Source organism: Citrus clementina, unplaced genomic scaffold, assembly GCF_000493195.1.
Source record: "Citrus clementina cultivar Clemenules unplaced genomic scaffold, Citrus_clementina_v1.0 scaffold_9, whole genome shotgun sequence".
In the NCBI taxonomy this organism is placed as follows: domain Eukaryota; kingdom Viridiplantae; phylum Streptophyta; class Magnoliopsida; order Sapindales; family Rutaceae; genus Citrus; species Citrus x clementina.
Window position 1 is genome coordinate 13,614,331 of NW_006261964.1, and position 14,715 is coordinate 13,629,045.

Sequence of the window (14,715 nt, forward strand, 5' to 3'; positions counted from 1 at the left end):
TTCCAGGATTGATACAACAATGGTTGCTCCAACAACGACTATAACACTACACTGCTCCATGTTTTGTTTCACTTCTTTTGTGGCCATATTCTTCTTCCTTTTTGCCAACCTACTGCATTAACATCCCTTCCATGAATTATAAGCTTCTGGAAACCTGCAATTATGCACATGATTTGAGCCCGAATTACTTTAAATCAAGAAAAACTTATTAAGACTAAACTAACATGAATGATTATGCAAAACTTAACAAAAATGCAATAAAAATACATCATTTACTCTCTAAGTGATCTTGATTTAAGTTTAGAATTGCCATAATAACTCTCATTTCATAGAGTTATCACACCCCCAAACTTAAACCGTTACTTGTCCTCAAGTAATGACAACATACTAACACTTCATGCACACAATCATGCAACAAATAACTTGGTTTTGTCATCAAATTTGTAAGGATTCTTCCACCCTCAGATCACAATCTTAATCATGCAAAATAGCCATAGCAGTTTTGTTCTAGACTTAAGCTTCCTTCTGTCCAAAGTGTGTGTGTGCCACTTTGATCAAGTTCTAGAGGTGCTACAACATTACCAAGATATTGCATGTAATTCAGAGGTAGAACACAATTATATTCGTATATGGGGAAGCAGAAATCACACATATACTCAAACTATTTTTTTTAGAACATCTAATCCTCTTCACTGTAACATTTATTTTTCATGTGAATGTCGATCACTTGTAATGATGACACCCAATTACTCAATTAATGCACAGATCAGAGTTGCTATAGTAATATTCATAGCATAGTCTTATCTAAAGATATATTTTAACTCAAGACTGAACATGAGGCTCATGAACAGACCTGTCTATTCAATATTCTAGACAGAGGACTTCCTCTTATTATTATCTCTTTTTTTTAGAACAGTGATGCTACAACACTGCTCATAACTCTTGTTGTCTTTGGACTCAAGTCTGCATATGGGGTACATACTCTGTCCTGGTTACTCAGTAACTTGAGCCTTTAGAGCCAAATTTATTTCATAATGAGCACAGTTCAACTAGATTTTCCCCCAAACTTGAGATATTTTCTACTCCTTTTAGTTTTCTTGGCTTTGCTACAACACTCTCATAAAACTCAACCAAAGTCTAAGTGTTAGGACATAATTTCACCCTCTATCTATAACTATCTCTATTTGGCATTCTCATAAACACTAAATAACACTCAATGTATCTTTATTAGGTTTTCAAATCCATACACAAATATTAGATAACAGAGCTTCACATAACCCATAACACAAGCATAAACATATGCACTCGAAAACACAACCCCCCCAAACTTGAGAGGTGTTGTGTTTGTGATAGTACCCCATAAATTAAACATGCATACATATAAAAGAACATGCAGAATGAATCCGAAATTTGAAACTAGATGCAAGAAAAGTTTTTCAGAAGTGAGGAAAAAGAAAAAGAAATAAAAAAAAAAACTAGCAGGTAGGGTACTCCCCTATTATTGGGGACTTGCTGCAGTATGGTGCAGTGACTTCAGCGCTTTTTGGATGCACTTCGCAGCCTATCGTTAGGGGATTCTTGTGGTGAGGTAGTTGGCAACGTCTTTTTCTTTTTCGGTAACGGGCTAGTGGGAGGAGTTGCAGTTGGGGCAACCTGCTTGGTGTAAACAGATCTGGTCCTTTTTAGTTCTAGTGAGGCTGCTGCAGCAACGCTTTCAGAAGTTCCTCCCTTTCTTTTGCTGGTTCCTGTAGGACTAGCATGAATAAGTTTGCTGGTAGTTTGTTGTGGAGGAGTTGGAGCTGGGTTGTCAGTTGCATGTCCCTCAACTGTGATGGCGGCAATGATATCCAGCAGCTGCTTTGTCTCTGTGGGTGTACGAGTGACTCTGGCTGCTGCACCTTTCAGCTCTGTGTCAATTTGCTCAGCTTCATCATCAAAGGCAGGAGGGGTGATTACGTTTTCCTTGCCCTTTCGAGGAATGACTAGAATGTGAGGCTCCTCTGGAGGTTCATCTTTCTCTTCTTGTATGATGTGCTTTTTTCTGGACTTGGAAGAGGTCCTGACTGGGGGTTCCTCGAGTTCTTTCTCAGGCTCTTCCTCTGCCTCTGTGGGGAAACTGTCAGTTACAAACTTAACATTCTCTTCTTTTGGCTGGTCTGACTGGTCATCATCATCCGATTCGGCCTCTGCTTGTGGTTCTGCTGTAGCTTTCTCTTCTGGTTCATCTGTGTCAGTAGCTTTTTCACTGACTTCTGTTGGAGCCTCTGCAGTGTTGGTATCAAAATTGTATTGCTGGAGTAATAAATTAGGGAAATTTCGGTGGATATTTTTCATAGATACATCAAATTGGTGTAGATGGCTTTCCACGTGCTGTAAATAGCTCCAAAATCGATTGTTTTCCCTTTGCTGAGCTTCAGCACATTGAGTGATGCTGGTGCTCAGTGCTTGGATTCTCTGTTCTAACCTAATAGCTCTTCTCACCCCTGTTACTGCGGCTGGTTCAGATGGGGCTCCAGCAACTTCACCAGCAATTCTCTCGATGGTGCGTGTAGTAAGGGCACCATCATTTTTGACATGCTCATCTTTTGCATCAAGACAAACTCTCGATAACACACAGATGCTAGTGATGAGTGAAGGAAATAACAAGGCAGCTGCTTTGTGGTTTTTCATGGCACAATCCCGAATTTCTTTTTCGATAATGCTTCCCACATCTATGGGAAGCCCTCTAACAATAACATACAACAGTACCAACCTTTTTTGTGAAATAGTAGTGGTGTGGGTGGTTGGCATAAGTCTGGATTTCAAAAATTTCACCCACACCTTAGTAATGGGTTTTAAATCTATCCTATTAATTACACGCCCTTCCTCATTAGCCCAAGATGCACCCTCTACTGTAAGTGTCGTGAAAATTTTATTCCATCTTTGCAGGGTTACTTTGTCAAGCAACTTGGCATACTCAGCAATTAATTTCAGCAGGTAAATTATAGAAAGCATTTATAACTCGAGAATCTAATGGAACAAGCGAGTTTCTTACCCAAATATTGTGCTAACCAGGGCTTACCAAATTAGTGTAAAATTCTTTTACTAATAACAACACAGGGTCTCTAGGGTGGTTACAAAACTCTAGCCACCCGCGCTTTGCTGCAGCATTGTATAATGATTGCACAATTCCTGTGGGTTAAGGTGGGAATTGAAACCCGTTTTCCTCCAGAATCTTTCGCGGTTCAATGAATTCCTCATATTTTTCTTCTGCATGGTAATTTTGGAATCTTGAGGGATCTTTTAGTCGGCTGGCTGTCCTTTTGTACCTTGGCATTGCGATAGCAGTAAGAATTCGATGGTAACATGCCCAAGAGTAAAATGAGAAGAAGAGCTTATGGAGTACTGGAGTTGTAACTGCGAAAGGGAGAGAAAATAGTGTTAAAGGTCAATATGCACAGTGATGCCCTTATATAGGTGGAATTAAATGAAAACAAATTCGGTAAAAAAAGATAAATTAGGGAAGAATATTTTTTAAATTCATTAAACATATCCCATAAAAATAGGTAAGAGAAATTAGTGTATTAATTTAAGAGATAATCTTCCTCAATTTCTATCCAAATCCATCTACCCATCTATCACATATTATCTCCAACGGTAAGTGAGGGGCTCCATGATTAAGTTACTCTAACAGTAATATTGTTTGCTGCAGCACCCAATTGTTTGCTCTAGCAACAGTTACATACTCTCCTCAAATAGCTGCTGACATGTGGCTTGCCTATGTACTCTGTTAACATTACAGTCCCAATTGTTAGTATTGAATCCAACTTCAATAAGTGCGTGACTTGGCACAGAATATATATATATATATATATATATATATATATATATATATATATATATATATAACAAAAAAATAAAAGTTAAACAATCCTAAATAAAGGAAATAAAAATAAATAATAAAAATAAAATAAAATAAAATAAAATAAAATAAATAGTATTTAACAAAACCAAGGAGGATCCATCTCAATTGAAGTGACTGCCTCCGCAATGGGTTGCCTCCCATTGAGCGCTTGATTTAAGGTCCTTCAGCCTGACCTTCCTTGAGTGCTCACAAACTTGGTTCTTTAAGTAGTAAGACCGTCTTTGAACAATATGCAGCTGAATGCATGTAATGCTTAACTCTGTGCCCATTGACTTTGAATTCCTGACTTGTCTTTTCATCTCGGAGATCAACAGCCCTATGAGGGTAGATTCTAAGTAGCTTGAAGGGTCCAGACCATCGAGATTTCGGTTTCCCTGGAAATAGTCTTAACCTCGTATTATGGAGCAACACTAGTTGACCAGGGATTAATTTCCTGTGTTGGATATGTTTTTCATGCCAGTGTTTTGTTCTCTCTTTATAAATTCTTACATTTTCATATGAGAACATGCGTAATTCATCAAGCTCACATAGTTGAAGCTTCATTTGCTCTGCTGCAGCATGTATATCCCAATTTAATTGCTTCAGCGCCCAATATGCTTTGTGCTCTAGCTCGAGTGGCAAGTGACAAGCTTTCCCATACACAATTCGGTAGGGAGACATGCCAAGTGGTGTTTTGTATGCTGTTCTGTAGCCCATAGGGAGTCATGTAAGCGCAAGGACCAGTCATTTCTTGATGGGTTCACCACTTTTTCTAGAATCTTCTTAATCTCTCTATTAGACACTTCTTCCTAACCATTGGATTGTGGGTGATATGCTGTTGCTACTTTATGCCTGACTCCATATTTTACTATAGCTGCAGCAAATACTTTGTTGCAGAAATGAGTACCTTCATCATTAATAATTGCTCGTGGAGTGCCAAACCTGGAAAAGATATTTTTCTGAAGGAAGTTCACTACTGCTCTAGCATCATTGATAGGTAATGCTGCAGCTTCTACCCATTTGGAGACATAATCCACAAAAACCAGGATATAAAAGTTCCCAAAGGATGGTGGAAAAGGACCCATGAAGTCTATTCCCCATACATAAAAAATCTCCACTTCCAGAATGTTCGTCAATGACATTTCATGTCTTTGAGTTATGTTTCCTGTCCTTTGACACTTGTCACAACATTTAGCAAACTCATAAGTATCTTTAAAAATGGAAGGCCAGTAATAACCTGATTGCAGAACCTTAGCAGCTGTTCTGTGACCACCAAAATGTCCTCTATATGCAGTAACATGGTAAGATTCTAGTATATGAGGAATTTCTTCCTCTGAAGCCATCTTCGTATTACTTGATCTGAGCATAACTTATACAAGTATGGGTCATCCCACTGGTAGCTTCTAACATCATGAAGAAATTTTTTTTTTCTGTTAAAACTTCAACTCAGGTGGTAGCAATCCATTTACTAAGTAATTAGCAAAATCTGCATACCATGGAGATCCTGATTATTGCAACATCTGTGCTTGCTGTATTACTAACAGTTGTTCATCATGAAAAGTTTCAGTGATGTCTTTTTTGTCAATGTGCTTGTGTCTGCTTCTAGCCTAAACAGATGATCTGCTACTTGATTCTCAGTCCCCTTTCTATCTTTAATTTCCAAATCAAACTCCTGAAGCAATAAAATCCATCTTATTAATCTCGGTTTAGCATCATTGTTTTAGATTAGGTACTTGATGGTTGCATGGTTTGTGTACACTGTCACTTTAGTACCCACCAAGTAAGCTTGAAACTTATCGAAAGCAAATACTACTGCCAGCAACTCTTTCTCTGTAATGGTGTAATTAATCTGAGTTTGAGTGAGAGTCTTGCTGGCATAGTATATAGAGTGGAAAATCTTATCATTCCTCTACCCCAACACTACCCCAATAGAATGGTCACTGGCATCACACATCAATTCAAATGGTAGAGTCCAATCTGGTGATATAACCACTGGTGCAGTGATCAAAGCTTTCTTTAATTCTCCAAGGGCTTGAAGACAGTCTTTATCAAAATGAAAAGACTTGTCATGTTCTAGCAATGAGCATAGTGGTTTAGCTACCTTAGAAAAGTCTTTTATGAATCTTCTGTAAAATCCAGCATGACCTAAAAAACTTCTAATCCCTTTGATTGAAGTGGGAAGTGACAGTTTATCTATCACTTCTATATTTGTTTTATCTACCTCTATGCCATTCTTGGACACCTTATGACCCAACACTATGCCTTTTTGCACCATAAAGTGGCATTTTTCCCAATTGAGTACTAAGTTAGTCATTTTTCACCTTTTAAGAACTTCTTCCAAGTTGTGTAAACAATCAGTATATGTGTCTCCAAAGACTGAGAAACCATCCATGAAGACTTCCAATGTTTGCTCCACTATATCTGAAAAAATAGACATCATACATCTCTGAAAAGTTACTGCAGCATTGCACAAACCAAAGGTCATCCTTCTGAAGGCAAAAGTTCCATAAGGACAGGTAAATGTAGTCTTTTCCTAATACTCTGGAGCTATAGCAATTTAGTTGTAGCCTGAATACCCATCTAGGAAACAATAGTATTGTTTTACAACAAGTTTGTCCAATATTTGATCTATGAATGGAAGTGGGAAGTGATTCTTTCGAGTGGCTTTGTTGAGCTTTCTGTAATCCATAAATACCCTCCATCCAGTCACTGTTCTTGTAGGAATAAGTTCATTCTTCTCATTTTCTATCACTGTTATTCCTCCATTCTTTGGAACACATTGAACTGGGCTCACCCATGAACTATCTGATATCGGGTATATGATTTAAGCATCCAACCATTTGTTGATTTCTTTTTCACAACTTCCTTCATAATGAGGTTTAGCCTTCTCTGTTGCTCCACTGAATTGCTGTAGCAGTATTCTAACAGAATTTTATGCATGCATATGGATGGGCTGATCTCTTTAATGTCTGCCATGGTCCATCCAATTGCTTTTCTGTATTTCCTAAGCACATCTACCGGGCTCTGTTCTTAACCTGCATCCAAAGTAGAGGAACTGATTATAGGGAGTGTGTTGTTTTGACCAAGATAAGCATATTTCAAATGTGAGGGTAACAATTTTAATTCAAGAATAGGAGGTGATTCAATAGATGGTAAAGTTGTCTTTACTTTCCTGTCTAAAAGATTTAGATGTTCAACAAATCTGCTATGTCTATTAGATTGCCTTCCTTCCATCCAATCTATCTGGTTTATTGCAACATCTTTTTCTTCAAAGTTCTCAAAGGTGACAACTTTGATGACCTCATTACTGCAGCATCTGTTGATTCTGTCTGCTACAATAAAATCCACATCATTAAGGAAATTGCAATCTTTTGCCTCATCAGGGTTCTTCATAGCCTCTAATACATTGAATGTGACTTGTTGGTCATTCACCCTCATTGTTAGCTCTCATTTTTGCACATCTATAAGAGTTTTCCCGGTTGCTAGGAAAGGTCTTCCAAGTATAATGGGTACCTTTTTATCAGCCTCAAAGTCTAATACAATGAAGTCCATTGGAAAGATGAATTTGTCAACCTTCACCAGTACATCCTCAATTTTTCCTTCAGGATATGCATGAGATATGTCAGCTAATTGTAGAGTGACTGTTGTTGGCCTGCATTCTTCTACTCCCAATTGCTTAAATATAGATAATGACATCAGATTAATGCTAACTCCTAAATCACAGAGTGCTTTGCCATTGTACCTAGTTCCAATGGAACATGGTATTGTGAAACTTCCTAGATCCTTCAATTTTTGAGGAATCTTACTTTGGAGCATATGACTACTTTCCTGTGTTAAAGCAGTAGTTTCAAATTCTCCCAGCATTCTCTTTCTTGCCAGGATGTCTTTTAGAAATTTCACATAATTAGGCATTTGCTCAAATGCTTCCACAAAAGGTATGTTGATGTGTAATTACTTCAGCACTTTCAAGAATTTACTAAACTGGTTGTCTTGTTTTTGTTTTTGAAATCTCTGTGGGAAATGAGGTGGATGCATAAATTGCTGGGTAACTTCAGGAGGTACCAATATCTACTTATTTGGTTTATTGCAAGTTGTTACCACTGGTATTACAACTTCTTCTTAAGCATTTATTGGTTGATTCCCTTCCATAGTTGCTGCAGCTTGACCACTAACACCAGTATTTTGATGGCTGGGTTGCTGTAACATGCTCTCATCTTGAGGTGGTTCTTGTAAGGAATTGAGTTCCAACTTTTTTCTAGTCACATCAATAGGGATATCAACATTCTTTCCAGATCTTAAGTTGATTACTTTGCAGTGTTCATTTCCCTCTCTTCTTGGATCTTCTGTGTTGCTGGGCAAGCTTCCCTGAGATCTGCTACTCATTGCTGTGGCAAGCTGTCCAATTTGGTTTTCCAGGTTTCTTAGAGATACAATTTGACTTTTCACAATTGCTTCATTCTTCGCAATGTATTCCTTAATAAGTGTTTCTAATGAAATAAGAGGATCATGGCTGGTGTATTTTTGCCCTTGATTCTGCTGATGAAAACCAGGTGGTTGAATATTTCTGCTCTGTCTACTCAATGCTGGAGAATTTCGATTTTGATTGCTCCATGAGAAATTTGGGTGTTGTTTCCATCCATGGTTGTAAGTATTTGAGTACGGGTTGATTTGAGGCTGTCGGTTGAAATTATCCACATAGTTTACTGATGCTGGATTTCCAGGACAGTTGTCAAATACATGTTCTTCACCGTAATACACGCAAGACAGTTTAGCAACTTACTTTACTGCTGCTGGAGCAGAAGTCATGGCTTTCACCATGTTAGTTAATGAGGTTACTTGTACTGATAATGCTGTAATTGCATCTATATTATGTACCCCTGCTACTTCTCTTTCTACTGTCTGTCTAGTTGATGGCTACTGATAGTTATTATTGGCAATTCTCTCCAAAATTTCATAAGCTTCAGTGTAAGATTTAGATAACAAAGCTCCATTTGCTGAAGCATCAACCATCAATCTCGTACTTGGATTCAACCCATTGTAGAAAGTTTCCAACTGTATGCAACAAGGAATGCCATGATGAGGACACCTTCTAAGCAGTTCTTTAAATCTCTCCCAAGCCTTATACAAACTTTCATCTTCAAGTTGATGAAAAGAAGTGATCTCATTCCGCAATTTTGCATTTTAGGTTGGTGGAAAATATTTCATTAAGAATTTATCAGCCAATTCATTCCATGTAGTGATAGAATCAGATGGTAATGAGTTCAACCATGCTCTTGCTCGATCTCTTAAGGAGTAAGGAAAAAGCCTTAATCTTAAAGCATCTTGTATTGCTCCAGCAATTTTAAAAGCATCACTCACTTCCAAGAACAACCTAAGATGGAGGTGAGGATCTTCTGTTGGTAGTCCATTGAATTGACCCATTGTTTGCAACATTTGAAACATCACTGGCTTCAGTTCAAAGTTTGCTGCTTCCACTTCAGGTCTGACTATTCCAGGATGTACAACTTGAGGAGTTAACACAACATAATCTCTGATAGCCCTGTCTCTGTATCTGCCACATAAATGATATTGTTGTTGCCAGGCTGTCTCTGATTAACATGCTCATTTTGCTCCTTTTGAATGTTGACATGTTGTAGTGGCCCGTGAGGGTCCAAGTTTCCCACATCTTGCAGATTATCCATGTATGAAACAGTGTTTCAAATTCTTTATTCTCTTCGCAGTCTCCTTACAGTCCTTTCAATCTCGGGATCAAATTGGAATACATAGATCTGTCTTTGCGCATGCAAGTGTTAATTTGTCAATAAATAGAACAAATTAGATCAAGTTGGCACTATCAAGATTTACTTCACACTTCAAAAATAAACAATCAATCCCCGACAACGGTGCCAAAAACTTGTAGGTGAATTTTTACTCAATTGCTATTGATGCCAATGTGCAAGTGTAAACAACAAGTAATAAAGTGATGAATATTCTAGATCGTCTCCACATGGACTGATGTTACTAGAAATGCTACAGCAATCACAATAGTGTAATCTACCTTTATTTCACGATGAACCTAGTTAAAGTTGATTAGTATCGAAATTAACAATTGTAAGAAAATAAAACAAATAATTGCAGTAATGAAATAGATTAGATAAATTGCGTAAAAGAATCAAATGAGAATGAAGTAGCTGAATGATCAAACTCTCTTCATGGGTTGACTGCTTTTCATCAAATTAACACCAGTTGCTACAGTAATTCCTACAGCACTGGGTAGAATCATTTCGCATCCTCAGCTGTCGCCTGTTGGACTTCTCATATCCTTAAGTGTCCTAATAGTGACTAGTTGCTATTCTACCTAAGGTATGGCATTACGAACATCTACTCTCTCTACCCTACAAGGTGAATGACTATGTCTAGTTCTTCATAAATCTTAACTTTAAGTATAGCCCTTTGGGATTCAAGAAAAACTTAATCCAGGAAACTCAAATTAAGATCAAGTATTACTCCAATAATATCCACTAAGACATGCCCTTTTGCGGCTCTATCTTAGCTAGAACCATTAAATAAGTGGTCAACCGAAATAATAGTTACAATAATAGCTATTAGAGTAACATGCTACAGCAATCGTACAACAACTAATAAGAACAGTCAAATACCCATTTAGATTGTTTGTCACTCAACTACAAGCAAGTTCAGTTCATACTTTGAAAAAGAAAAACAAACAACAAAATATTGGTCTCGAAATACATCGGTTCAATCAAAGAGTAAAGAAAAGAACAAGTAGAGAACGATGAAGATTGAATCAAAATAACTCTACCAGATTCTTCACTGATGCAGACTTGGTTCTCTTGAATTTTGATTGTTTTCTTCTTTTCCTCTCGATTTCTCCGATGTTAATTCCTTGTCGCTGTTTTATGTGATGAGCGCCCCTTTTTATAACTGAAAACTAGGGTAAACAAAAGCATAGGGCACGCATGAGTCAGATTAGGAAACTATAGATCGTAATTCTATAGATATCCCGTGCTAAGTTTTCTCTGTCGTTATTCCAGGGTTGCTACAGCAATGGTTGCTCCAGCAATGGCTATAACACTGCACTGCTCCAGGTTTTGTTTCACCTTTTTTGTGGCCATATTCTTCTTCCTTTTTGCCAACCTACTGCATCAACATCCCTTCCATGAATTATAAGCTTCTGGAAACCTGCAATTATGCACATGATTTGAGCCCCAATTACTTTAAATCAAGCAAAACTTATTAAGACTAAACTAAAATGAATGTTTATGCAAAGCTTAACAAAAATGCAATAAAAACACATCATTTACTCTCTAAGTGATCTTGATTTAAGTCTAGAATTGCCATAATATTTCTCATTTCATAGAGTTATCATAGATCAATTAAAGTACCAAAAAGAATAATGGAAGATGTTTTAGTAAAAGTTGATAAATTCATATACCCTGTGGATGTTATAATCTTAGAAACTAGATCTATTGTGAATAATTATAAACCAATTCCTGTAATTTTGGGTCGACCATTTTTAGCAACTGCTAATTCTTTGATTTATTGTAGGAATGATTTAATTAATTTGCCGTTCGGAAATATGACCTTGGAATTTATTGTTTTTAACATGTGTAGGCAACCTAATGAAGAAAATGAGAATGAAGATAAAATTGATGAACAAAAGGAATTGCTTGAATCTTGTATAGAGGAGAATATTCAAAAATGGAATTTTTCTGAACTTAGTGATATTTGTTTGGTTAATTCAATTGAATCAAATAAGCAACTTGAACATGATACTTCTAATATAAATTTGTTGCTTGATTCTGCTCAGACTTTACAAAATGATAATGAAAAACCAAATTTTGACAAGCTTGAAATCATTAAAAAGACCAAACAACAAGAAGCACTAAAATTGGAATTAAAACCTTTGCCGGAGGGATTGAAGTATGCTTATTTTGGACAAGAACAAACTTATCCTATTGTGATTTCTTCTACCCTATCAAGCGACCAACGAGTTACTATTTGTTCTTAAAAAGTATAAAAATGCAATTGGATGGACTTTAAATGATATTAAATGACATAACCCCTTAATTTGTACACATATAATCAATTTGGAAGAAAATGCTAAAACTTGTCAACAACCTCAAAGAAGATTAAACTAACACATGAAAGAAGTAGTAAAAATAGAAGTTTTTAAATTACTTGGTGCATGAATTATTTAACCTATCTCTGATAGTAGGTGGGTAAGTCATATCAAGTAGTGCCTAAAAAATCTAGAATCACTGTTATTAAAAATGAAAAAGGTGAATTAATTCCAACACGAGTTACGTCTAGTTGGCGCATGTGCATTGATTATAGAAAGTTAAATGAAGCCACTAGAAAAGATCATTTTCCATTACCATTTTTTAACCAAATCTTAGAAAGAGTAACTGGACATCCCTACTACTACTTTTTAGATGGATATTCAGGTTATTATAAAATTCCCATAGCACTTGAAGATCAAGAAAAGACCACATTTACATGTCCCTTTGGAACAATTGCATTTAAAAGAATGCCATTTGGACTTTGTAATGCTCCTGCAACATTTCAAAGATGCATGCAAAGTATTTTCAGTGATATGGTTGAACATTGTTTAGAGATCTTATGGATGATTTGACTATGTTTGGGAATTCTTTTGATGATTGCCTTGATAATTTGGAAATTTTTTTAAAAAGATGTGTTGAAAAAGAATTCATGTTGAGTTGGAATTCTTTTGATGATGGTTACTCCTGGAATTGTTTTATGTCATGCTGTATCTATTAAAGGAATTGAAGTTGACAAAGCAAAAATTGAAGTCATATCTAAATTACCAACAAAAAATAGTTAGAGATGTGCGATCCTTTTTAGGATATGCAAGATTTTATAGGAGGTTTATAAAAAACTTTATTGCCATATCTAAACCACTTTGTAACCTCTTATTAAAAGATGCACCATTTGAATGGACTGATGATTGTGAAAAATCTTTTGAGAAAATAATTTGTCTTTTGACATCTACACCTATTATGTAATCTCCTGATTGGTCTTTACCTTTTCAATTAATGTGTGATGCAAATGACTTTGCTGTTGGTGCTATTTTAGGACAAATGAGGGATGGTAAGCCGTTTGTGATTTATTATGCGAGTAATACTTTGAACACTACTCAAATGAATTATTCGACATCTGAAAAAGAATGGCTTGCTGTGGTGTTTGCATTAAACACATTTTGTTCATATTTGCTTGGTTTTAAAACTATTGTTTTTACTGACCACGCTGCTATGAGATATTTGATGACTAAACAGGATGCCAAACCAAGACTAATTCGTTGGATTTTGTTACTTCAAGAATTTGACCTAACCATCAAAGATAAAAAAGGTGCCGAAAATGTCATTGTTGATCATTTATCAAGGCTCACATCTGAATTCGGCACTGACATAACACCTATCAATGACTCCTTCCTGAATGAATTTTTATTTTCTGTTACTTCAATACCATGATATGCTAACATTGTTAATTTCCTTGTTACAAGTAAAATGCCTTTGCAATGGAATACTCAATAAAAGAAGAAATTTTTGGTTGAAGTAAAAAAAATTTATTGGGAGGATCCTTGTTCAAATATTGCTCTGATTAAATCTTTCGAAGATGCATTCCTGATAACGAGGTAAGTAGTATCATTAATTTTTGTTATTTTGAAGCATGTGGTGGACATTTTTCTTCAAGAAAAACTACAGATAAAATTTTACAATGTGGATTTTATTAGCCTACCATATTCAAAGACATGAATTTTGCAAAACTTGTGAAAACTATCAAAAATTGGGATCAATTACTAAAAGAAACATGATGCCCTTAAATCCCATACTGGAGATTGAAATATTTGATTGTTAGGGAATTGATTTCTTAGGTCCATTTCCACCATTTTTTGGATTTGTGTACGTATTAGTTACACACTACAAGAAAACTGCTAATAGATGACAGGCAACTTATGACAGATTCTGGGTATATCATCAAATGATGATAGATTTGTGACATAATTTTCAATCTATCATGAATTAATGATGGCTTTGTGATAAAATTATTTTCTATCACGGATTAATGATGGTTTTATGATAGAATTATTTTTTATCATGGATTAATGATGAGTTTGTGATAAAATTATATTTTTCATGAATTAATGATGGTTTTATGATAGAATTATTTTTTATCACAAATTATTATTTTTTACTAGCCACGTGTCGACTTATAATTTATTACTTAATATGTGAACAATTACACTATATAATTTCTAAAGTATAAAATGAAAAAGTGAACCCTAAATCTACCTTAATTAAACACGCTACTTGTTAAGTTGTTGCCGCCGCTCCCCTGCTGCTCTTCGATTTCTGCGATCGAGATTTCCATTGTACGCAGCAATGTTTTCGATGCTTGCACCAATCTCATTCTCGTCCCCTTAGATGGCCGTCCCGTCTCCGTTACAACCATTCTAATGTCGTCGTACTTCAAGGCAAACAAGGCAGCGAAAATGGCGTCGATTTGGGCATCGAAGAGGCTGAAATAACAAAAAAGGTGTTTTAGTGATAATTTTCTGTAACTATTTTAGTGATGCCTACTAGTGTGTTTTATTTAGTCATTTAAAAAAAAGGTGTCCTCGTAAATTCTAATTATCTTGTTCTTTGCATTCTTTACGAGTGGTTGTGTTGGTAGTTCTACATTGTTCTATTTTAGTTCTATATGTAGGAATATTATTATTGTGCCTTAAAATTTCACACTTCTTGTTTTTATCAGGTATATAAAAGAAACTCAGAAGAAAGCTCTACGCAGTGGACTATAGGGATCGCTGAGGT

General features: G+C 36.0%; 1 protein-coding gene and 1 non-coding gene across 2 annotated transcripts; one reads left to right on the top strand and one right to left on the bottom strand.

Moving 5' to 3' along the window:
• Positions 1–7,330: 7,330 nt before the first annotated feature.
• Positions 7,331–7,795, bottom strand: LOC112099266. The gene has a single exon (XM_024186534.1). The coding sequence runs from the start codon at positions 7,793–7,795 to the stop codon at positions 7,331–7,333; it is 465 nt and encodes a 154-aa protein (XP_024042302.1).
• A 1,156-nt stretch (positions 7,796–8,951) lies between these two features.
• LOC112095565 lies at positions 8,952–9,058 on the top strand. Its single transcript, XR_002903941.1, has one exon. It is a non-coding gene; the product is annotated as a small nucleolar RNA R71 (small nucleolar RNA).
• The last annotated feature ends 5,657 nt before the right edge of the window (positions 9,059–14,715 follow it).

What these genes read in the sequence shown, in the direction of transcription:
- LOC112099266 (XM_024186534.1), bottom strand. Translation starts at nt 7,795, where the DNA reads ATGCCTAATTATGTGAAATTTCTAAAAGACATCCTGGCAAGAAAGAGA.